This window comes from Gorilla gorilla, chromosome 11 (genome assembly GCF_029281585.2).
Source record: "Gorilla gorilla gorilla isolate KB3781 chromosome 11, NHGRI_mGorGor1-v2.1_pri, whole genome shotgun sequence".
Taxonomy (NCBI): domain Eukaryota; kingdom Metazoa; phylum Chordata; class Mammalia; order Primates; family Hominidae; genus Gorilla; species Gorilla gorilla.
Genome location: NC_073235.2, coordinates 81,159,300 through 81,183,096, shown reverse-complemented (window position 1 = coordinate 81,183,096; position 23,797 = coordinate 81,159,300). Strand labels below are relative to the sequence as shown.

At 34.7% G+C, this 23,797-nt stretch overlaps 1 protein-coding gene across 1 annotated transcript in view; it reads left to right on the top strand.

The window, feature by feature from the left end:
• Positions 1 to 23,797, top strand: part of TTN (titin) — a 281,502-nt gene that overhangs the window by 96,066 nt on the left and 161,639 nt on the right. Inside the window, exons 95-125 of the mRNA XM_063695029.1 lie at positions 488 to 775; positions 915 to 1,202; positions 1,981 to 2,271; positions 4,020 to 4,307; positions 4,879 to 4,971; positions 5,094 to 5,379; positions 6,473 to 6,656; positions 6,864 to 6,953; positions 7,053 to 7,320; positions 7,423 to 7,683; positions 9,167 to 9,376; positions 9,585 to 9,662; positions 9,762 to 9,788; positions 10,241 to 10,300; positions 10,625 to 10,708; positions 12,587 to 12,658; positions 14,305 to 14,352; positions 15,197 to 15,601; positions 16,056 to 16,118; positions 16,563 to 16,640; positions 16,793 to 16,870; positions 17,461 to 17,547; positions 17,780 to 17,860; positions 18,890 to 18,973; positions 19,371 to 19,454; positions 21,562 to 21,645; positions 21,863 to 21,943; positions 22,085 to 22,168; positions 22,322 to 22,405; positions 22,673 to 22,774; positions 23,227 to 23,340. Of these exons, the coding sequence (XP_063551099.1) occupies positions 488 to 775; positions 915 to 1,202; positions 1,981 to 2,271; positions 4,020 to 4,307; positions 4,879 to 4,971; positions 5,094 to 5,379; positions 6,473 to 6,656; positions 6,864 to 6,953; positions 7,053 to 7,320; positions 7,423 to 7,683; positions 9,167 to 9,376; positions 9,585 to 9,662; positions 9,762 to 9,788; positions 10,241 to 10,300; positions 10,625 to 10,708; positions 12,587 to 12,658; positions 14,305 to 14,352; positions 15,197 to 15,601; positions 16,056 to 16,118; positions 16,563 to 16,640; positions 16,793 to 16,870; positions 17,461 to 17,547; positions 17,780 to 17,860; positions 18,890 to 18,973; positions 19,371 to 19,454; positions 21,562 to 21,645; positions 21,863 to 21,943; positions 22,085 to 22,168; positions 22,322 to 22,405; positions 22,673 to 22,774; positions 23,227 to 23,340 (4,425 nt within the window). The remainder of the gene's footprint in view (positions 1 to 487; positions 776 to 914; positions 1,203 to 1,980; positions 2,272 to 4,019; positions 4,308 to 4,878; positions 4,972 to 5,093; positions 5,380 to 6,472; positions 6,657 to 6,863; positions 6,954 to 7,052; positions 7,321 to 7,422; positions 7,684 to 9,166; positions 9,377 to 9,584; positions 9,663 to 9,761; positions 9,789 to 10,240; positions 10,301 to 10,624; positions 10,709 to 12,586; positions 12,659 to 14,304; positions 14,353 to 15,196; positions 15,602 to 16,055; positions 16,119 to 16,562; positions 16,641 to 16,792; positions 16,871 to 17,460; positions 17,548 to 17,779; positions 17,861 to 18,889; positions 18,974 to 19,370; positions 19,455 to 21,561; positions 21,646 to 21,862; positions 21,944 to 22,084; positions 22,169 to 22,321; positions 22,406 to 22,672; positions 22,775 to 23,226; positions 23,341 to 23,797) is intronic.

The window sequence follows — 23,797 nt, the reverse complement described above, 5'->3', positions numbered from 1 at the left end:
TCTGCTTAAGTAATCCTATTTACAGTTAGTGGCTTATCTTTTTCTATGGATTCTACAGAGAGATAATATGACTAAATCTTTAATTGGAAGGATTATGCAATCATTTGCTTCTATAATTAAATCTTTTTTAAAAAGTGACCATATATTTTTAAATTCCACCCCGTAAGTATCTCATGCAAATTGCTAGAAGGCAGTCTTTAAAATTACAGGAATCTGCTGCTTGCCCAGAGACATGCCTTCAGCCAATCAATTGCTTTATTGGTTTTCATACTGTTTTGCACCTACTGTGCATTAGGGTTGGTCTCAGAGTGATACTTTTGCTCCAGAAATCTAAATGCTTTTCTTTATCTCAAAGTTAATTCAAGAGACATTAATAATTCCTGATTTTTAATAGAAATTGCATATATATGTGCGTTTGTATATATATAATTGTGAGAAGAGCATTTAGTAAATTAAAGTATTTGTTACTTTTATTCTGTTCCTACAGAGCAAAAATTTCCACCATCATTTTCTCGACAATTGAGAGATGTTCAAGAAACAGTTGGACTGCCAGTTGTTTTTGATTGTGCCATAAGTGGATCAGAACCTATCTCCGTGTCTTGGTATAAAGATGGCAAGCCATTGAAAGACAGCCCAAATGTACAAACATCATTTTTAGACAATACAGCCACACTCAATATTTTTAAAACTGACCGGAGCCTTGCAGGCCAGTATTCCTGCACAGCTACAAACCCTATAGGCTCTGCTTCTTCTAGTGCCAGGCTCATTCTCACAGGTTTGTGGATTCTTAAACTTTCATTTCTAGAATTAAAGTATTATAATCAAATATGAACTTAGGGAGAAATTTCTATTTCAGTAAACTGACATGGTCCAGATATTGAGCCTGAAACCTTGTCTTTCTGCTCTACTATTAGAGGGGAAGAACCCACCCTTCTTTGACATCCGTCTTGCCCCTGTGGATGCTGTGGTGGGAGAAAGTGCTGACTTTGAGTGCCACGTCACGGGCACACAACCAATAAAGGTCAGCTGGGCCAAAGACAGCAGAGAAATACGAAGTGGCGGAAAGTACCAGATTAGTTATCTGGAAAACAGCGCCCACCTGACAGTCCTCAAAGTAGACAAAGGAGATTCTGGACAATATACCTGCTATGCTGTGAATGAAGTGGGAAAAGACTCTTGCACAGCTCAGCTGAATATAAAAGGTATCATTTATTTTGCAAGTCGTCCAACAAAAGTGTAATCATTTTGTAGTATAGCCTGAAGGTGTCGTTTTTATGATGATGAATGCAATTTAGGACATTTTTAAACAAATGAAAAGAAAATGTTTAAGAGGAAATAAGTTTATCTAGAGAAGAAGTCATTTTTTAAATCTGTATTTCTTTCTTTCCTCGAGACAGGATCTCACTCTGTCGCACAGGCTGTAGTACAGTGGCGTGATCTCAGCTCACTGCAACCTCTGCCTCCTGGGTTCAAGTGATTCTTGTGCCTCAGCCTCCTGAGTAGCTGGGATTACAGGCGCCTGCCACCATGCCCAACTAATTTTTGTATTTTTTGGTAGAAACGGGGTTTCACCATGTTGGCCAGGTTGGTCTGGAGCTCCTGACCTCAAGTGATCCACCCGCCTTGGCCTCCCAAAGTGCTGGGATTACAGGCATGAGCCACCACACCCAGCTTATAATCTATATTTCTGAAACTTTATATATTCCCTATGATACTGAGACTACCCCTTCTTTTTACAAATTTGTGATTCTGTAAATGGCCATGAGTTACTTCTTATCATCCACCTTGTAAGTCAAAGAACAGTTTAGAATAAGCTCGTAGAAGGAGGCTGAAATGTTTAGGAACATACACTGATATAGTGTATTTAGTTGGTTAGCCTTGATTTTTAACTAAAAATATGAGGTTTTTTTTTCTTGAAAAGCTTCATATTAGTAATCTGCTTCTGGATTCTACTTCATATATCCTTGCAATTTCTTATAGAGCGGCTCATCCCACCAAGTTTCACTAAAAGACTCTCAGAGACAGTAGAAGAAACAGAAGGGAATTCTTTCAAACTTGAGGGACGTGTGGCTGGTTCCCAACCTATAACTGTTGCCTGGTACAAAAATAATATAGAGATACAACCAACTTCTAACTGTGAAATAACATTCAAGAACAACACATTAGTGCTGCAAGTCAGGAAAGCAGGCATGAACGATGCTGGTTTGTACACATGCAAAGTGTCCAATGATGCAGGCTCTGCTCTGTGCACGTCTTCAATCGTCATCAAAGGTGAGTTATCCTCACAGCCCCAACCTGTTGTGTTTTTCTTCACTGCCTGTTATATATCCATGAGCATTTCTTATGATATCTTGACCAAGTAAGTTATAACAAATATAAATACACATTATTTAACTGTGTATTTATCACTCCATATGTTTACTAAAAATATAAATTATTGTAATTTAATTATGTGGCTTCCCAAAGGAGGCGTCATTTAACGGACTAATATCTTAGGTTTCTAAATCATATCCTAAAATTCCTTTAGGTAGTTAGAAGTTTCAGCGTACTCTGAAATGTGTGCATATGTGACATATATTTTTATGAAGCACATTTGTTTTGAAATTTTTTTAATGTTCATCACCAAATATCACACTAACTTGACTATTATTGAGTTATATATTATATCACAGTCTGAAACTTTCTCCTTTCTAAGTGTATTTCTAAAGGATTATTGTTTAATGTATATTGCCCAAAGCTTTTGACCTGCAAACAAATATTAATCCCAGACAAAAGGGTAACATTTGCCCAAAAAGAAAAATAACGGGTAGAAAACATTGCATATCATTACGGAAGACATATTTAAATACACAATCATCGCTTGAGAAAATGAAATAGACCATGTTGTTTAAGGATATCTTTATCTGTTTCTCTTCACTGTAATGGCTTCCAGTAATTACAACATAGCTTCATCAAAATCACATTAAAAACTAACCTCCTAGAGCAGCTTGGAATTAATTACCAACTCTTATGATCTGGTTAGTTATCTCACAGTGCACAGATAGTAAGTTATTAATAGGCTGATATCACTAATAAATAAATATCACTGAGTTGTCTTAAAATTCCAATTTCATCACTCATTTTGTGGAATTTAGATGCATTTAGTTTTAAAACACATTTTATAAAACGAAAAATATATACTTAGCAGTGGCTTATATTCATGATTTACACTCATGATGGTTTTACCATGGGCAGATAAATGCTTTCTATAGAATTCTGAAGCTATTTATAATTTTTTTTTAAAGGATAGACATCAGAAGTTTTAATCTTTGCAATAACAAAAAAATGGCCTTATTCTTTCTAGGTACAGGTCTCAGAACCATTGAACAAAATCATTACATAATACTGAGTTGTACATTGCCTTCCTATCATGTTACTCATCAATGTCTTCATCATTGGTCTTCAGTTAAACACTGAGCTTCAACTCCTAATTCCCTTGGGCTAAGATTGGATTTTAAATGCTACTGTGGCTGCATTTAATAGCTAAAGATGAACATCAGAGAAAATCACATATAAATATGTGGGCTCATGTATTACTCAAATGCCAGCTTTCTTTCCTAGAGGGTAGCAATCATTGCTACTGGAGATAAGCAGAATTCCCAAATAAGCCCTTCATTTTCAGGGTTCAGCAAAAACGCCGCTGTACACAGGTTTGAGAGAATTAATAGTGTGCTATATGGCAAAGAAGTTCATAGTAACTGCCAGTGTCTGCAGTGCTTAGTAAGGACACAGAGGCTGGGGCAATTTGTGGGCAGCATGTGATGTGTTCTTTGCTTGTTTTTAAACCTTTATCTTTTTAAAAAATCCAACAAATTTAAACTATTGTCTTTAGAGAGGAATAAAACAGGCACATAATTCTGTTTTACTACAGCAACAGTGTTACCTGTTAGAGGCCAAACAGTTTTTCTCTTTGTTTCTCTTGTGGAATTTAATACTTTTTTGCCTTTATGTTCCTCATGAAAATACCTTTTCAATTCCAGAACCTAAGAAGCCACCTGTATTTGATCAGCACCTTACTCCAGTAACAGTGAGTGAAGGAGAATACATGCAGCTCAGCTGCCATGTCCAGGGATCTGAGCCAATTAGGATCCAGTGGTTGAAGGCTGGCAGGGAAATAAAGCCTTCAGACAGATGCAGCTTCAGCTTTGCTAGTGGGACAGCTGTACTGGAACTCAGAGATGTGGCTAAAGCAGATTCGGGAGATTATGTGTGTAAAGCTTCAAATGTGACTGGAAGTGACACTACCAAATCAAAAGTGACCATTAAAGGTACAGACACCTCAAAAGTATTATGCAGCTCAAGCCAGCAACCATTCATGTTTATTTGCTTATTATGATTTCACTAGAAATGGAATTAGATTTTTAGAAATATCAGTTGTTGCTCATCTGCAATTTGTAGGCTCCTTACTATAATCGAAATATTAGGTAATTGAACAGAAATAATGTCAATACAAAGTATCTGAAATTACTACAAGTTTACCACCCTATTTCTTGAACTTCTTTTCACCATATCCATTAAGATGTAATTAACGCAGCTCCAAAAATGATGCTATAATAAAGCGATAGAAAGTAGGCTGGTGTGATACACATGGAAAAAATAAAACCAAGTCTAAAAATATTGACACTACTAATATGATTATTGTTCAACCTTTGATAGCTATCATTAGCATAAATGTCTGAGAAGCTGCTTTATCTTCTGTAACCCACCCTTACATAGAAAGAGAATTCTGCAGTACTTACTTATCAAACTGCCAACCTCCTGAGGCTTATTTTACAAAGGGGGATATTTATTATAATTTTGAGGTGATTGTAGTAACAAAACATGTAAATGTTTTTTCAGACAAACCAGCTGCAGCCCCAGCAGCCAAGAAAGCTGCGGTAGATGGAAGACTCTTTTTTGTGTCAGAACCTCAGAGTATCAGAGTCGTAGAAAGTAAGTGCACTTCATGAGAAGTACATCTTCATCTATCTTGTACCTTTTACTTATGATTTAATTTTGGAAGAACTGATTTTAGAAAATTAAATTTTTATTCACTTGTTTTCATTATTCCTTAGAAACCACTGCGACCTTCATTGCAAAAGTTGGAGGTGACCCAATCCCAAATGTTAAATGGACAAAAGGGAAGTGGAGACAGCTGAACCAAGGAGGTCGTGTTTTCATCCACCAAAAAGGCGATGAAGCAAAACTGGAGATTAGGGACACCACAAAAACTGATTCTGGGTTATACCGATGCGTGGCATTTAACAAACATGGTGAAATTGAAAGTAATGTTAACTTACAGGTGGATGAAAGGAAGAAACAAGAGAAAATTGAAGGCGATCTTAGAGCAATGCTGAAAAAGTGAGTTCAATAAAAACCACAAATGGTACAATCAGCCCTCGATATAAGTGGGTTCCGCATCCACAGTCAACCAGCCCCAGTGGAAAGTATTAAAGAACAAAAAATTTAAAAATACAAATAAACAATACAGCATAACAACCATTTACACAGCACTTACATTGTATTAGATATTATAAGTAATCTAGAGATGAAGTATATGGGAGGATGTGCATAGGTTACATGCAAATACTATGCCATTTTGCATCAGGGACTTGAGCATCTGGCCACAGGCCTCCTGAAGCCAATCTCCCAGGCATAGAGAGGGATGACTGTAATGTCCCATTCACAAAAAGAATCTCTCAAGAGTCATGGGCCATCCATCTCAAGATTCAGATTGTTAAAGAACATAGGCATATAGACATTTTAACAGAAGCAGATAAGCAAATACACAACATCTGGGTGTTCTTGTTTCATTAGAATCAATTTCCGAATTTAAGAGAAAGTTTTAAGAATGAGGTGAATGTCTATTAAGATTTTTAAACAAAAAGAAATGGCCTATAAAGAAACCCCAGTATTGTCTGTGCCTAGGTATGAAGCTTTTTTTCTATATATGATTTATGTTATGAATGGTTCTGTAAAACAACTGTTTTAAACATTGTCCGTAATTATCATTCATTTCAATATGGTTCATTTTTCAATATAAATATTAAATTAAATCCACACTCAATTTCCACACATCTTTTCCATGATATGTATACTATTCTATTATTAAAGTTTTCCATTGCTATTATTATCTTTTCTGATATTATAATTCATTAACTAGGCTCTTTGGTTATAAAGTTTACAGAAATACTTCTATTATCCTTTCCTTTCTTAAAATTTTCGTTCTTACATCTATATTTTATTACAATGGTCCTAATCCATCTGATCTTAATCCACTCCATCTCCAAACCCACATTTTTAAGTTGTTTCACAGCTAACATGGTAAAATTAATATTTATTGAATAAAGAACATAGAAAACCTTAATGAAGTATATAATCTTTGAATGATGATAGACAATTAAAAATAAGTAGAAGACAGGTGATTTATCCTTACTTTTTAAATTTTATTTAGGACTCCAATCTTAAAGAAAGGAGCTGGGGAAGAAGAGGAAATTGATATCATGGAACTTCTCAAAAATGTTGATCCTAAAGAATATGAAAAATATGCCCGCATGTATGGAATCACTGACTTCCGAGGTCTTCTTCAAGCATTTGAACTGCTCAAGCAAAGCCAAGAAGAAGAGACACATAGACTGGTATGCTCCTTCATATATAGCATCATGCTAAAAAAGTCACATATAAAACATCTCACATATTCCCTTTGAATTACCAGAATCCTATAGTTATATGACATCATTTAATATGACCTAACCAGCATCCAGAATGGAAGCTGAATATAGGCATGCGTCCTCTAAATCAAATTTTGTTTCATATGTAATGCCTATCATTTTTGTTCTTCTCAGGAAATTGAGGAAATAGAGAGGTCAGAGAGGGACGAAAAGGAATTTGAGGAACTTGTATCATTTATTCAGCAAAGACTGTCACAGACAGAGGTAAAAAGAATTATGTTGATAATAAAATGAACAAGTTATTATTGAGTATTATTATAAGGGAAGGAGTAACAAATGTGTTTTAATTCTTTATTCTCCTAGCCTGTCACTCTGATCAAGGACATTGAAAATCAGACAGTTTTGAAAGATAATGATGCTGTCTTTGAAATTGACATTAAAATTAATTATCCAGAAATCAAGCTTTCATGGTACAAAGGAACTGAAAAACTGGAACCCAGTGATAAATTTGAAATAAGCATTGATGGTGACCAACATACACTCAGAGTCAAAAACTGTCAACTTAAAGACCAGGGCAATTATCGATTGGTTTGTGGTCCACACATCGCTAGCGCTAAACTAACTGTAATTGGTAAGTTAGAAAAGGCTTATGAAATACTTGTGAGATTTAAATTACTGTTGAGCACATCTGCGTGTGATATTGAACAAAATGTGTGTTGTGTCACATGAACAGAGCCTGCATGGGAACGGCATCTTCAGGATGTGACTCTGAAAGAAGGCCAGACTTGCACCATGACATGCCAATTTTCTGTACCAAATGTAAAATCTGAATGGTTCAGAAATGGCAGAATCCTTAAACCCCAAGGTAGACATAAAACAGAAGTGGAACACAAAGTCCATAAATTGACCATTGCAGATGTTCGAGCAGAAGACCAGGGTCAGTACACCTGCAAATATGAAGACCTTGAAACTTCAGCAGAACTCAGAATCGAAGGTGCGTGAAACACTATGGTGTCCTTGTGGGTACAGCATAGGTCAATGGCAAATGTTGTGCAGGACCCCTGCAACCCTACCTGTAGACACATACCAAAGTGGTCATGTGTTCTTATTTCCCAACACACGTTCTCATAGCATTCATCTCAAAGTTCATACAAAAGCACAAGGGAAATATTCAAATGAGTGTCAATTCTTTTGCATCGTTCTTTTAGATTTTAATCTAGTCTAAGACATAATCTTTAACAGTTATTTCTGCCTAAAGTCTAAATTTCATGATTCTCATATCTAGGATTGTAGAAAGAAATCTAGGAAAGGACAAGATCTCATAGATGTAAATCTGGAGGATCTTGGCTAGGAATTGATATTTTGTTTATAGGACTTAGTCTGACTTTCTCTGTACAAAATTATATAGATAACATTAACATGTCATGTGCAATTAGCAACTATTTTTCAAAAATATTTATTTCATTTTCAGATCATGTTTCAACCTTCTGAATCTCTGAAATTAAGTGAAATCTCAGAATTTAGGAGTAACAACATTCATTTCCTAATTGATTATACACATTTTCCAAAGACACCCTCAAACTGTATTGAGAAAAATGTTGGCTAGGATAATAGCATCTGCTTTCAGCTATTGGTGCCCATTTGTAGTTGCTGAAACACAAATATATGACATTCGATTTACATAAGCATGTCAACTTTTCTGACTTACCTTACAATGAATATCAGTGACTGGTTGTATTTTAAATGGTTTTCAAATTAAAGGGCCAGCTGCAAGTACTAATTATTTTTTAAATAATTGATATTTTTAATATAATTCTTTAGTAAATAGAGCTCACCAGAGTACTGTGATTTCTAAGACTTTATGGTACTGTTATACATATAAGACCCTCCCCTCCAGCCTCTTCTAGAAAGCATTCCTGCCATCTACACACATACTTTGTTTGTGCCCATATGTACTTAGCAGACTTCTGAACTCTAAAATTTTTCTTTTTGAATTTTAGAAGTGCAGATTTCCTATTGAGTTTGAAATTATTTTACAGGAAAAGTTATACATATTAGATAAACAATTATAGATCCTGAATAGCAAAAATTATTTTACTGAGGCAAGAAAGAATTTCACAGAGGAATAAGTTGTAGTGTACAATCAAGTTTGTGTTCCCTAACACTTTTAAAATTTAATTTGACTTTGGGTCATCAGCTGTCTTTAGTATGTTCTTTATATAAATATTTTAAGGACTCACAATAATTTCTTTACACTTTGCTACATTCGACCAGCATGAATACACTTAAGAATTGGGATACTTTTTTGTTAGTGATGCAAAGAAGAGTGCATTTCTTCTCATTTTGGATTTTTGAACTTTTCTTGCTATTTTATAACTGGGTACAAAGATGGAGATTTTAAGTATCTGAGGTAAAAGCAAGTAAAAGAAATTCCTCTCTATATAATCTAACTTTGAACCCTCTTTGTACTTAAACAGCTGAACCAATTCAGTTTACAAAGCGCATACAGAACATCGTGGTGAGTGAGCATCAGTCTGCCACCTTTGAGTGTGAAGTGTCCTTTGATGATGCCATTGTAACATGGTACAAAGGACCAACAGAACTGACAGAGAGCCAGAAATACAACTTCAGGAATGATGGCCGCTGCCATTATATGACCATCCACAATGTGACCCCAGACGATGAAGGTGATTTCATTGACAGTTTTCCAGTGAATGTATAATTTAAGCCTCGTCTGTTTTCTGTATTTCTACCCTGTATGCGCTCATGCTCTCATTCTATCTAGAATGCTTTTTTAGAAAAGACAAGTGTAAATAAACACATACGTATATTGAAGTAAAGAAGTGTTATTTGCAACATATCAGAAAACAAAAGTTGGATGATTTTTCACCCTAGGTGTCTACTCGGTCATCGCTCGGCTGGAGCCAAGAGGTGAAGCAAGAAGCACGGCAGAGCTGTACCTAACGACGAAAGGTGAGGTAGCGCCATCAGAAAGCCACCCTGCCATCTTCGAAACACGTAGCCTACCTATACCATTCTGAACATAAAAATATCATTTTTTTTATTTTGCAGAAATCAAACTTGAGCTGAAGCCTCCTGGTAAGTTGTTTTGTAAAAATCAATCCTTGCTTACAATAAATTTGGCATAATTTTGTAAATCACAGAAGCCAAACTAAAATGTATAAGATATCTTTCTCTTTTGGGTAAAATATTTTTCAGTAAAACTGTTATGCAGTAGAATTACTTTCAGTCAAATAATAAAATGTTAAACCTTGCGAATTTGGCAAATTAGAGATAATAAGGTCTCACTCAGCTGATGCTAGAATCATGTTAAATAGAATAGCCACAGAATGAAACAAATTTTGACAGTGAACAAAACTTACCTGCGTGGTTGCATACAAAAGAATACTAATATTATTTTGTCTGTATATTAGATTCTGCCATTAGATATGCCTGACATATCTCAGGATCTAATAAATCAAACACATCTTAGTTTTCTAATAAATAGCTTGTTGTCAGTCTCTCTATGCTTATTACATCTCCCTTTCCAGATATTCCTGACTCCAGAGTTCCAATCCCAACCATGCCTATCAGAGCAGTGCCACCAGAAGGTAAGACCCAGAACCTCAACATCTGAGCTTGGAGCAGCAATATTCTAGCACTAGGAATCTGTACGAAATTTTATACCAGCACCCAAACTGCAGCAGAGTCAGAACAAACCCTTCTATGTCATATTCTTCAGTGAGCAATTAGAAATTAAAGTAAAAAAAAAAAGTAGTTCCAGTTATAAATAAATGCTACTTTTATTTGTTCCGACTGATGAATTCGTACTATAATACCTATGAAGTACTGAAAGAAATGCATGAGACTTTTCATTATATTTTATGCAAAATAAGAAACTAAAACATGTTACTAACGGCATTTATTTTCTTCAGAAATCCCTCCTGTGGTTGCTCCTCCTATCCCCCTTTTGCTACCAACACCCGAAGAAAAGAAACCACCACCAAAACGTATTGAAGGTATTATACCTCATCTACCTAGATGTCGAAATAAGAATTTCACTCTGCTGACCCGAAAAATGTTGCTTAATACAACACATTGGCCCTCTAGTGGTCAAGAGGTGGAATTGCCTTTCAAAATGTAAATTACTTTCTCAAAGTATTAGCTAACTAAATGTGTAATTTATGTGCTTAAAACTCTGAAAATCATCAAACAAAATACTATTTTGGTATTAAAATATTTTATTTTAATGAAATTACTGGAACATTAATAGAGAACTAATTTAATGTTTTATATTTTCCTAACTACTATGTATAACAAAAAGAATAATGGAACCAATTTCTAGTGCAGCTTATAGAAATAAACCATAGTAGTTTACAGTCAAATTGCAAATTATAGCTTGTGGCTTTTCTCAATTTATAGTATTAACTACTCTTAAAAATTTACTATTTTGTCACATAAAATATGATTTAGAATACTTATGAAATATTTGACTTCTTTTGTACCTAAGGCATGATCTCACCAATAAAGAGAGATCTTAAGTGTTCCAAGGAATTGCTCCTCTCAAATACTCAGTAGAGAAGTTGTACTATTTGTGTCCCAAAGCTTCTCAACTAAATTAGACAACAGATTTCCTGGGACTTTCTGGGGTTATAGGGTTATAGAGTTCAGAAATGCTGTCAGAATTCTCCCAGCATGGTCAGAAAAAAATTCTGTATGTCAAAATCACATTTTTCTATAGCTAAGTCACTGCTACTGTATTAGATTCAAGGGGTGGAAATGGTAGGCCCTTAACACCCGCTATAATTGGCATTAAACGCTTGACCTATTTTTCAGCCAGCCTTAGAGGAAATTCAGTTAGAAACTTCCAATTTTGTGACTAATGCAACCTCATTAACAAAGAGAAGCATTTTTATGATTCATACGAACATAAGCATTTTATCTAGCTGTGAGAACAGAGAGGAACAAGAATCAACAATCATAAATTGGATTTCCATTTCTATTTCTGTTGTCAAAAATAATAACTTATGTTAATGAATGATTTGTTCTTTGACTGGTAGTATCAACATGGCTAAGTTTGGTACTCACTGTGAAACTTGAGAAGTTAAATAATGTTTTAAAAATTAAAAAAGAGGCCTAGCGCGGTGGCTCACGCTTGTAATCCCAGCACTTTGGGAGGCCGAGGTGGGCGGATCACGAGGTCAGGAGATCGAGACCACGATGAAACCGCGTCTCTACTAAAAATACAAAAAATTAGCCGGGCGTGGTGGTGGGCATCTGTAGTCCCAGCTACTCAGAGAGGCTGAGGCAGGAGAATGGCGTGAACCCGGGAGGCGGAGCTTGCAATGAGCCGAGATCGAGCCACTGCACTCCAGCCTGGGTGACAGAGTGAGACTCCGTCTCAAAAAAAAAAAAAAAAAAAAAATTAAAAAAGAGTGTTATTTATTCATGAATACAAAAGGCCATAATCAAGTATGATTAGGAACCGTGGTTAAGGTATAACAGCTGCACAACAAAGGACTTTAAACCCACTTGTTACTCTTCCTCCTAACATATTTGTGTTCGTCCCTAAGGATGAAACAAGGATGAAAATGTGTACTTTACTATTTATGTTATCACTTAGATTCACACTCCATGTTCTGAAAACTTTAACTCTCAGCAGACATAAAATCAGTGAAGATGTAAGATCACGGTACATTTTCTATATCCCTCCATAACAATTTTTTTGCATCTAGTCCTAGATCTTTCCAAAACAAATATCTTGTAGTAATATGCAGAATCTCGCTACTATCAACATATGGAAAAATAAAATATTTCAATAAAATTCCTAGTTTCCTGAAAGCATTTTAGTTACTTACACCAGAAATATTTTTTCTTTTTTTTCTTTTTTTTTTTAGTTACCAAAAAGGCTGTGAAGAAAGATGCGAAAAAAGTTGTTGCAAAGCCCAAAGAGATGACACCACGTGAAGGTATTATAATTAATCAAAAAGCAGTCTTAACACTTTTTTCTTGGCCAAAACTTTTAAATTCTAAATAGTGGAGGGTGAAGGAAGGGTAAGAGTTTGCAATCGCAAAATGGTACCTCTCCCTTCACTCACTTTCGCCCTCTTCTTTGACTCAGTCCTCACTCTCTCAACTCCTTTTTTCCCCCTTTTCTCTTTCCTGTCCTCCTGAGCCCCTGGGAACCAATGACAACACCAGTGTATTCTGGTTATTTCTGGATGAAAATTTAAAGAAGGTCTTGCCCAGAAATCCAACAGCTATTCTTTTTTTTCTTTTTTCTTTTATTGTAAATTGACTACAGTGATGTTATGATCTGTGAATACAATATGGAATAATTAAATCAAGCAAATTAACATATCCATCACCTCAAATACTTAACATTTTTGTGGTGAGAATATTTGAAATTTACTCTTAGCGATTTTGAAATGTACAGTACACTATTATTAACTATATTCACCACTCTGTGCAACAGATCTCAAGAAAAGCCATGTTTCTTCTGTCTAACTAAGATTTTGTACCCTTTGACCAACATTTCCCCATTCCCTCAAATCCCCAGCCTCTGTAACCATCATTCTACTCTTTATGAATTCAACTTTTTTAGTTCCACATCTAAGTGAGAACTTACAGTCTTTGTCTTTCTGTGCCTGGCTTATTTCACTTAGCATAATCTCCAGTTCTATCCATGTTGTCACAAATGACAAAATTCCCTTTTTTTATAAGGCTGAATAGTATTCCATTGTGTATGTATATACCACCTTTTCCTTATGTATTCATCCACTGATGGACACTTAGGGTGTTTCCATAACTTGGTCTTTGTGAATAATGCTGCAATGAACATGGAAGTACCCAACAGCTGGTCTTGATAAAGTCACATCAATGTAAGATCAAGGGTTGGTGCTAATTTTAAGAGGTTGCTGCAACCCACCTCAGTATCTTTCCTGATTTAGGTGATCTAAATATCAATATTTGAAGAAAAAATACTTTATGAAGGAGGATCAATTCAAATCACTTTAACTTTCAATATATCCTCGAAGATTTTTAGGAAAACAGTTGGATAACTAAATTTAAACAAATAGTTTTAACTCATTTGACTAAGATTAGAGTACAGCAACCTCCATAAAGAAGGAAAATATGGAAACACAAGGCATCATTCATCATTCAGACTTTTCTGAGTGGTCATTTGTGAAACATCATGGAATAAGAGGACACTCAAAAAGCATGGATATTTCATGAACTTTATAGTTAATAACTGAAAAAGTCTAATGTGTTATTTTTAGCATTGGACATATTAAATATTCTCTTCATGCTTAATGTTAACTTATTAGAAATCAATCTAAACTGGAACCAATTTAAATGATCTTAAATCAATCTAAACTAGAATCAAACTTTGGCCTTTTGCATGTTTGATTTTTGTTAATATGGCCTTGCATAGCATTTCTAATGAGCTAGATTTGGAAATTATAAAAGCATTATTATGATTCCTGGAAGGGCTGGTGTATGAGTAGTAGTCATAGCTCCTACAAACAACTAACAATGATGTGGAGGATTAGTAAACATTAATAATAATGTAATCTAAAAATAAACACACATTTTTATGTTTTTAAACTCCCAGAGATTGTCAAGAAGCCTCCACCTCCTACTACCTTAATTCCAGCAAAAGGTAAATAAAGATAAATTATTTTTATTCTGTTTATTCCTGAGATTTGCAGTTCTGCTAACTATTCTTATTTTAAATATTAGGCTTCCAACTTATTGAAAGTTGTGGAGTCTCCTCTGCTGTGTTAAATTTAGCATTAGAAATGATGGCTATTTCATATTGCCCCTTTCCCAGGAAAACAAACCCAGGCAGATGTTTATGCTGCCTCTGTGCAATGGTCTCAGAGAAAGAAGAAGTGAGGGCTAGAAAGGAAGGGCCATTCCTTATTTTTTTATTGTAGTTAACACAAATGTTAAGAGTCATATAAATAATGAGAGCCCTTAAGAACTTTAAAAATCTGTTATCTAAAAGTACCTAATTAACTTGGTTACATAATTTTAAATGTTGTTTTTATGAAACTGACTAAGGGATCATATGCAATAATCAAAAACCTAGGTTTAAAATTAGAAATGTTTTTGAAATAATAATCAGAACTTTTTAAAAAGGTTAACTGTATAAATATGAAATATAAATTCCATAAACTTATCGAACATTAAAACTATTCCACTGGAAGAAACTAGGGGTTCTGCAAACTGGAGCTCTCATGGAATAATAGAAGGTGTGTCCATTTGATAATATTTATGGAATCCATTTTTTCATACTGGAAAAATCCTCAAATCAAGAGTAGAATGCATCTTGATACTCTACTATGTTCCATAGTCAAAAATTTAAATGGAACCAATACAAAAAAAAATTATCAATAAAATAGATCTGAAATACTGATGTTGTTTAACTAGGTAGATTTTTGTTTAGTGAAGCAGTTGGATGGATAGAATTAATATGCTAATAGTATCTTTATCTATTTTAGCTCCTGAAATCATTGATGTATCCTCTAAAGCTGAAGAAGTAAAAATAATGACTATAACCAGAAAGAAAGAGGTTCAGAAAGAAAAAGAAGCTGTGTATGAGAAAAAGCAAGCAGTCCACAAGGAGAAGAGAGTCTTCATTGAATCTTTCGAAGAACCTTATGACGAACTGGAGGTAGAACCATACACAGAGCCATTTGAACAACCTTATTATGAAGAACCAGATGAAGACTATGAAGAGATTAAGGTAGAAGCTAAAAGAGAAGTTCACGAGGAATGGGAAGAAGATTTTGAAGAAGGGCAAGAATACTATGAAAGGGAAGAAGGCTATGACGAAGGGGAGGAAGAGTGGGAAGAGGCTTACCAAGAAAGGGAAGTAATTCAAGTTCAAAAGGAGGTCTATGAAGGTATGTATAAACTGAATGACTTGTTTCCCTCTTTTCTTCATTTTTGCTCAGTTCATTAAATTTTCAATGCTATGAACCTGATTTGCAGTTTATGTGAAATAGATAAAATGATCTTAGATTTTTTTAAGGTTAGAAATCTTTTAAAAGTTATTTTCTTCAGAGTTACTTTCATGCTTTGACATTACAAGCTAAATCATTTAGTCTTATTGCTAACACTAAATTCCAAGTGCTAATTTCTAATGCAGAAGTTCAAGTTTTACTTTTACTGCCTTGTTGCATCTCTGCTTGATCCTGCTTCAAATCCTAGCACTAAGAATTGTGTTGGTAATAACGATCCCAAATACAATACTTCACACGATTATATATTATCCTTACCTTATCTCATTTGCAATTAACAACCTAAGAGAACTTACCTATTTAAGCATCCCTTCTTATTCCTGTGTTTTTATTTAAGAATCACATGAGAGAAAAGTTCCAGCCAAAGTACCTGAAAAGAAAGCACCACCACCTCCTAAAGGTAAGTAATTAGAAATATTTAAATAGACTAGAGCATCAACATCATTATCATGGCTTGTTTGGCAGCGATGTATAAATCAGCAGTTCAATCCAATAGGCACAACTTCTTCTCTAAGCTTTATTGTGAATGATTTTTTTTCTTAAAATTTCTATCGAATTCATTTCATTAAAAAATCAAAAGATGATAAAAATTGTAATGGTAAACTTAAATATAACCAAAATATGTTAAGTACAGAAACTTGTACCCAGAGTTCAAAGTTGTGCGTAAAGCTCAAAGAAAAAAACCGAACTCATCTCTCTCTTTAAAAAATGATACATGTATCTGCATATACACATATAGGTGTGTATAAACACATATACACAGAGAGAGAGAGAGAGAGAGAGAGAGAGAGAGAATTTTAATAGGAATTCTAAAAGTACTGCAATTTCTCTAAAATGCTTGCAGTTATAAAGAAGCCAGTAATTGAAAAAATTGAAAAGACTTCTCGAAGAATGGAGGAAGAAAAAGTTCAAGTCACCAAAGGTATTATTTAAAACATTCCTAGCACCCATGTACACAAGTAATATGTTTACTGATCTATACTCACATTAGTTATTTATATAATCAAATACTTTTAAATTTTGTGCAAAGCAATATTCTTCAAAATACAAATATATTTGTACATATTTTTTAAGTACCTGAAGTTTCAAAGAAGATTGTTCCACAAAAACCTTCCCGGACTCCAGTACAGGAAGAAGTTATTGAAGTGAAAGGTATACATCTTTGTGTTTCAGCTACAAGTTCAAAATTTTTTTATTTATGTGTATGGACATGTGTACATATATTGCTAAGTAACTCACAAATCTGAAACGACCAAAAAAAGCACATTTTTACATAATACAAATTTTACATTGAGTTGCACATATGTTTAATTTAAATAATAACATTATCTACTTTGTTTCTAGTTCTGCTTAAAAATTACATTTTTTTATTATAAGGAAGGTTTGTGTTTAATTAGTAGTTTGCTAACTTCACTATGCAATGCATTCCATTGCATATAATATTCCCTGTCCTCTTATTTATAGAAATAGACCCTAACAGATTTGGAAAAGCACAACATTGTGTGTGAAGAAGTTGTGTCTATTTGATTCTCATTTAAGAATGTTTGATGAAGGCTGCATGCATTGTTTGTCCCTATAGATCAAAACATGATGTGTTTTCTTGTCAATACTGAATTTGTTCTCAAGCTACCATATTAACCCACTCATTCTGTGTCTAAATACTTGAGTATAAAATCCATGTGTTTGATCTGATGTCTTGTACTAAAAAAAAGGAATACTAATGTGAAATACTCTCTTTAAAGTACCAGCTGTGCATACAAAGAAGATGGTTATTTCAGAAGAAAAGATGTTCTTTGCTTCTCACACAGAGGAGGAGGTGTCAGTCACAGGTATAAGGCAAACTGGAATGTGGGGGCTCAAATGGAAGGGTTTTAGGCAGATTTTTATCCCTCTTGTTGTCTAATTTGTGATCGTGTAGACATTTCTGTCTCCTTGTAAATTCTGTCATCTTTTTCATTTCATGTTTGTCTCTGTTTTCATTTTTATTTTAATGTTCTTTGTAAATTACAATTACCACCCACAACATGGTATATCAGTAATTAAAATGTACATTTTTTTAAGTCCCCGAGGTACAAAAGGAAATTGTTACTGAAGAGAAAATTCACGTTGCCGTTTCCAAAAGGGTTGAACCACCACCTAAAGGTATTAGTAATTCATTCTAAGTTTAAACTCTTTTAATAAAAATTAGTACAAATTCCATAGTAAAACATTTATGTTAGTATTAAATAATAGATTTAGTCACAGTGTGCATACCTATAGCCACTATGTACAAAGGATGTGATGGGGGACGGGAAGAACCATGAGGAAGGCACGGGGGAAAAAAGTGAAAATTACTGGAGGCTCCATTCCCTGCTTCAGAGAGTTTGCAATCTCGTAACCTGTTACTTGGAAATACAGTGTCCTGGAGCCAGTTCATGCTAGCTCACCAGAGCCTATGGTTACATTTTCAGGAATTTTGCCAGCCAGTAGTTTAACACCACCATTATTAAAAATTAGATTATGTAAACTTAACAGTCCAATAAAGTATATTTTTAAATATTAATAAATACTCAAAACTCCTATTTTACTGCATTTTGTTCTTATCTGTGTTTCTGAGATTGTTTCCATCTTTGTGTCTGTGTGGTGGAAATACCATATAATGTACTACTGCACATCTCTTTCCAACTCCAGGACAATGACATCACCTTGACAGCCAGGGTGGGAGGGAGTGTTTATACCACCTTGGAAATCGGAAATCTGCAAGCACTATAGATCAAGGCTCCACCCCCTCCATCCCACCCAAATTGTTAAACATTTAAGACACAAAAAAATCTAATGCAATTGTATTTATGAAACTGCTTTATAAAAGTAAAGGTTACAAAAAAAAAAAACTAACTTCATAGTTATCTATGTTCATAAAAAGCTGGTTTCTGAGGAACCGACACAGGCACCTCCGAGGGAGGATTGCTCCTACCTGTTCCTGACAAAGTAGAGGCTTCTGCAGTTAAAGGTGACAGCAGTCACATTTTCTAATTAGCCATTCAGCCATCTTCATTTACTCTCATTTCTAAAGCATAATTTTCTTGCATTCAATTGGTATAAAAAGGGAATCTCTATTTAATTCTAAGTCTTACAACAACATATGCCTTGTCAAATGCACACTTTCTCAAAAATGGCACTTTTCTTTTAAAGTCCCTGAGCTACCTGAGAAACCAGCTCCAGAAGAAGTGGCCCCTGTTCCCATCCCTAAAAAAGTGGAGCCCCCAGCACCGAAAGGTAGAATAATATTTGTGAAAAAAATAATTCTTGGCATCCATCTTGTATCTTTTTCTATAAGATCTGTGTATTAACAAAATAGCATCTGTAAACCATCTGTAATATATTTAATTCTGTGTATATTGATTTCATTTATTTGTCGTAATGTGTTATACAAGTATTGGTAACGTTTCTAAACTCCAGATCATGCTAACTGGGTCTTTGTCTGCTTGTGTAATGTATGTAATGTCTAGATGGTGTTGAGGTATTTAGCTTTCATTTCTATCACAAATAGGCATATTTAAATTACTTCCTAATTCTCACACTGTTAGTGAAGATTTATGCTTTAATGTAATCTTAAATGTCTCAGAAGGCGACTAGAATATTCCACATTATTTCAACAATTGTATCTTTAAAGTTCCTGAGGTTCCCAAGAAACCCGTGCCAGAGGAGAAAAAGCCAGTTCCTGTGCCTAAGAAGGAACCTGCTGCTCCCCCAAAAGGTACACCAGAGCCAATGATGGGGAGACTCTTTGCTCCAAGTGCCAGCCTTTGCTTTCTACGATCTTCATATGTACTATGCTGCCTTTGTCTTCTGTCTCTTTTACATTCTCCTTGTGTTTTTACTGTTTGTCAGCTTCCGTGCCATGCTCTTGACATACTTTATTTATTATACTGAATATTCCTAAGACATCACCAAAAAGTGTTGTTAAAGGAAGTTAACTATGTCAAACTGCTATCTCACATTTTTAATATCTTCCCTCTTTTAGAGAAAGAGGAAATGTTTGTGAAACTTGTTTTCTACTGACATGTTTCTAGGAAAAAACCTTTCATCCTTCATAAATGTAACTTTTTCTTAATAAAAGCAGTTTCATGCATTATGAAGAGGTGGAGACAGGCAATGACAACTGGAGAGTGTCTGGCAGAACTGAATGTTAATTACATAAAGACGTACATAGTACCACGCTTCTTAAAAGTCAATAGTGGCGAGTCTTCAATAGTGGGGAACATACAGATTTTTTGAAGTTTACTTTCACCATTTTCTTGAGACCTTAACTGAGCTTCAGTATTTGCCATAAATGTTTCCGTTATCTAATTAGCTAGTCAAAGTACCTTTCACAGAGGTATGTTTGAATGAAAATGTGCTGCTGTGATATATCACAAATCCCTTGCTTTGGTTTGTTTGGGATTTTTTGGCAATAAAAGGCACTGTCTTATTGAAGCACTGAAGCTACAATTGCACGCATCCATTCAGTTATAGAGAGACTCAGCAAGAATTCAACATTATCCAATTTAGGAGAAACCAGACCTAACTAAAATAGTACATTTTGAATAGTGTTCCCTTGGCCTGACTTTGCAATGTTTCTATTTTCTTCCTGAATCAAATATGCTTCTCTCTTTCTCAAACTCTTGGCTCTTTCAAAATTCTTTTGATTATCTAACCATTAAATACAAAGGTCATGTTAGTAAAACCAATACTAATACTAAAGCTACTTGAGACAGATCGTCTTAGATAAATTAAATCCATTGTTATTATGTACTACATTTCCCAATACAAAGCATAAAGAAGCTTTTCTATATACTATCTGAACATTCTTGACTGTTTGTGTAATCACTAATTCGTTTTCAGCAAAGTCATATATGTCTTCTAAAGGAGACACAGAGGCATCTCTCATTTACTCATAAAAACAAATACACATAGTATAATAGCACATATATATATAAATACTGCATGTATATATAGCATAACATATACATATATAAATGAACAGCTATATAATTGCACCAAAATATTACAAATGCGCGTGCAGAGGTGCAGGGATTCACAAAAGCTGCCAATATTGTATTTAAAATGGGAACAATTATTGCCAATAATGCATGCTTTTAAAATTCATCTTCCAATTAAAAAGTCAACATTATCCATTCTTAGAATAGATAAATACACGGTAAACATTTTTTAGGTTGAAAACCCTGTTGAAAACTCTAGAGCCCCTTAGAAAAAAAAAGCACAAATACACATACCCACAAAATTCTGCACACAAAGCTCTGTAAAGTCATTAACACATGGGTATCAGATTGAGAGACCTACTCTAGAGTGTTTCCTGAGTTTCGAATTCACTACAGGCACACCCCCCAAAAATGAGAGGAGAAATGTGGGGAAGAGAAGTAAGTTACACATATTCAACTATTCTAAGACTTCTTAGTCTTAGTCTAAAATAGTCTTAGATAAACTAAAGCCATTGTTATTAAGTACTCCATTTCTCAATACAAAGCATAAAGAAGTTTTCTATATACAATATCCACATTCTTGATTGTGTCATCACTAATTTGTTTTTAGCAAGGTCATACAATATATAAAGGATGAATTCTGTGCACAACTTTGTTACATAACTCATTTTTGCCTAAATGCCTCTAAAACATTATTTGTGATATTTATCACATTGTGATCCTTGGAATAGTATAGTTAGTTTAATTTTCTGGATAATTTTGCTGATGCATAGATAATCTATAACAACATTAATGTACTACATAAAGATTTGTGCATGTGCCTATGTTCTTTCATAAAAGTGATATATGTCTGAACTAACATTGTGTTTCAAAAACTTTAAGTCCCAGAGGTGCCAAAGAAACCTGTCCCTGAAGAAAAGATTCCCGTTCCTGTTGCAAAGAAAAAGGAAGCTCCCCCAGCTAAAGGTACAGTGGCTTTCCACGTAAAGCCCTATGTTTTGTCTTTGATACAAAATATTTTGTGTTTAATTATCTGTTCATTGAGTTAGTTTAATTCTAAATGAATGTTTTGTGGTGAGAACTGAACAAAAGTGTCTGTCCACCCGTCTGCTTTCTTAAAAAAAATATCTGTGCATAGCTACTTTAGAAAATATAAAGTCAATTCTAAAAATGTCTCTTCAAGTTCCTGAAGTACAGAAGAGAGTTGTGACAGAAGAAAAAATAACCATTGTAACTCAAAGAGAGGAATCTCCACCACCAGCAGGTACTTAATCCCATCTCCATGAAATAACCTTGTCTTTCCTTCAAGCTTCTTTAATTGCATGTCTTCTTTAATTGCCACTTCTATGTTGCTCATTTATTTGGCCTTTTTGACAAATTTTAAAATTCAATACTATCCTTTAAGTGCCAGAAATACCAAAGAAGAAAGTTCCTGAAGAAAGGAAACCTGTTCCTCGGAAGGAGGAAGAAGTTCCACCACCACCAAAAGGTATTGTTTCTCCATCTTCCCAAGAACTGTCTTTATGTTCCAGTGATTTTGTTAGTTTTGTGATATGAGTGCATTGTGGGTGTATTTCTTTGTTTTGCATTGGGCTTCAATGAGATCACATTAAATTTCTAAAAGTGCATAATGTCTCTAAAGTGCCAGCTCTGCCTAAGAAACCTGTCCCAGAGGAGAAAGTTGCAGTGCCAGTTCCTGTCGCTAAGAAAGCTCCTCCTCCCCGAGGTAGGATTTGCCTCAATCCTCTGACAAAAAAAAAAAAAAAAATCTTCGAGTGTGTTAAACTCTTGCTTTTTCCATCTGGTCTGTGCTTGTACTGATCCATTGTCTCACTTGCGGTGAAACTTTTGTGTTTATGTCCTTGTGATATGTAACTTGTTTTCCCATTTTGCTAGTCAAAGTGGTGTACTGTGCAACTCTTCCCCAAATTCTAGAAAGTGAGAATTGTTAAAATTCTTGATTTTAAACCTCAACTTTAACACTTTCTTAAAGCTGAAGTCTCTAAGAAAACTGTTGTAGAAGAAAAAAGATTTGTTGCTGAAGAAAAACTATCCTTCGCAGTTCCTCAAAGAATGGAAGTCATGCGGCACGAAGGTATATAATCGGAAGTCAGGGGACAAATGAGTTTGTGTGTGTTTCCTCAAAGTCTCTTCTTCTTCCACATGTGGTTGTTTACCTTAGAACGTGTCCTCATCAGTTATTTCTCCTTATATTGGTATTAGAATGTGTCTACCTTTTGTAGCCTTCTGGGACTGAGTCTTTTGTGTCTATGTTGGCCTTGAATCATTCGAAGGAAGTGGATGAGTCCCGAAAATGTTATAATTTTGAAAGTGGCCACACTTGGACATAGCTCAAGTATCATTCTCAGTCTTGGGCTGTACTTGCCCTCATCTTAAATTAGCTTCCTCCTTCTTATAGTGAGGACATACCATGAAGCTATGTCCTAAGCAGATAGAAGAACAGTTATCCATCTGTAGTGACCACATGGCTGTATATACATCTGTATCTCAGCAGGCTGAATTTAAATGAAACCTTATCTTTTAAAGTATCTGCAGAGGAGGAATGGAGTTACTCAGAAGAGGAGGAAGGTGTGTCCATTTCAGTTTATAGAGAAGAAGAAAGAGAGGAGGAGGAAGAAGCAGAGGTTACAGAATATGAAGGTAAACAATGCAAATAAGCTAGAGATGATCTGGGGTTTTGATGAGGTGTTTTCTTTCACGAATTGTCTACAGACCAATGAAAAGAGACAGAAAAAAGTGACACAAATTCAGTGAACATCTACTAGTCTCATTAAATGAATATTTTGATCAAAACACAAGATTCAGGAGGATTATACTAGATTAGAGAAATCCAGTGTATTTCTTCTGCATCCCTTCTTACTTGCCTACATAGAATAAAAGAGGCTTCATATTTATATATAATTAATCAGGGCAGGTATCTCCATATACATATATCCTTTCATTAAACAGGACTTGGCTTCAGCATGGTGGGCTGGCATAAGCTTTACCTTAGTAGCCTAATGTCTAATTGGTGTTTCTCAAACATTGCTTGTACCACAATCCACAGAGAGAAATATATTTTATATTATAATCCTTTAATTTTTTAATTCTAGGCATT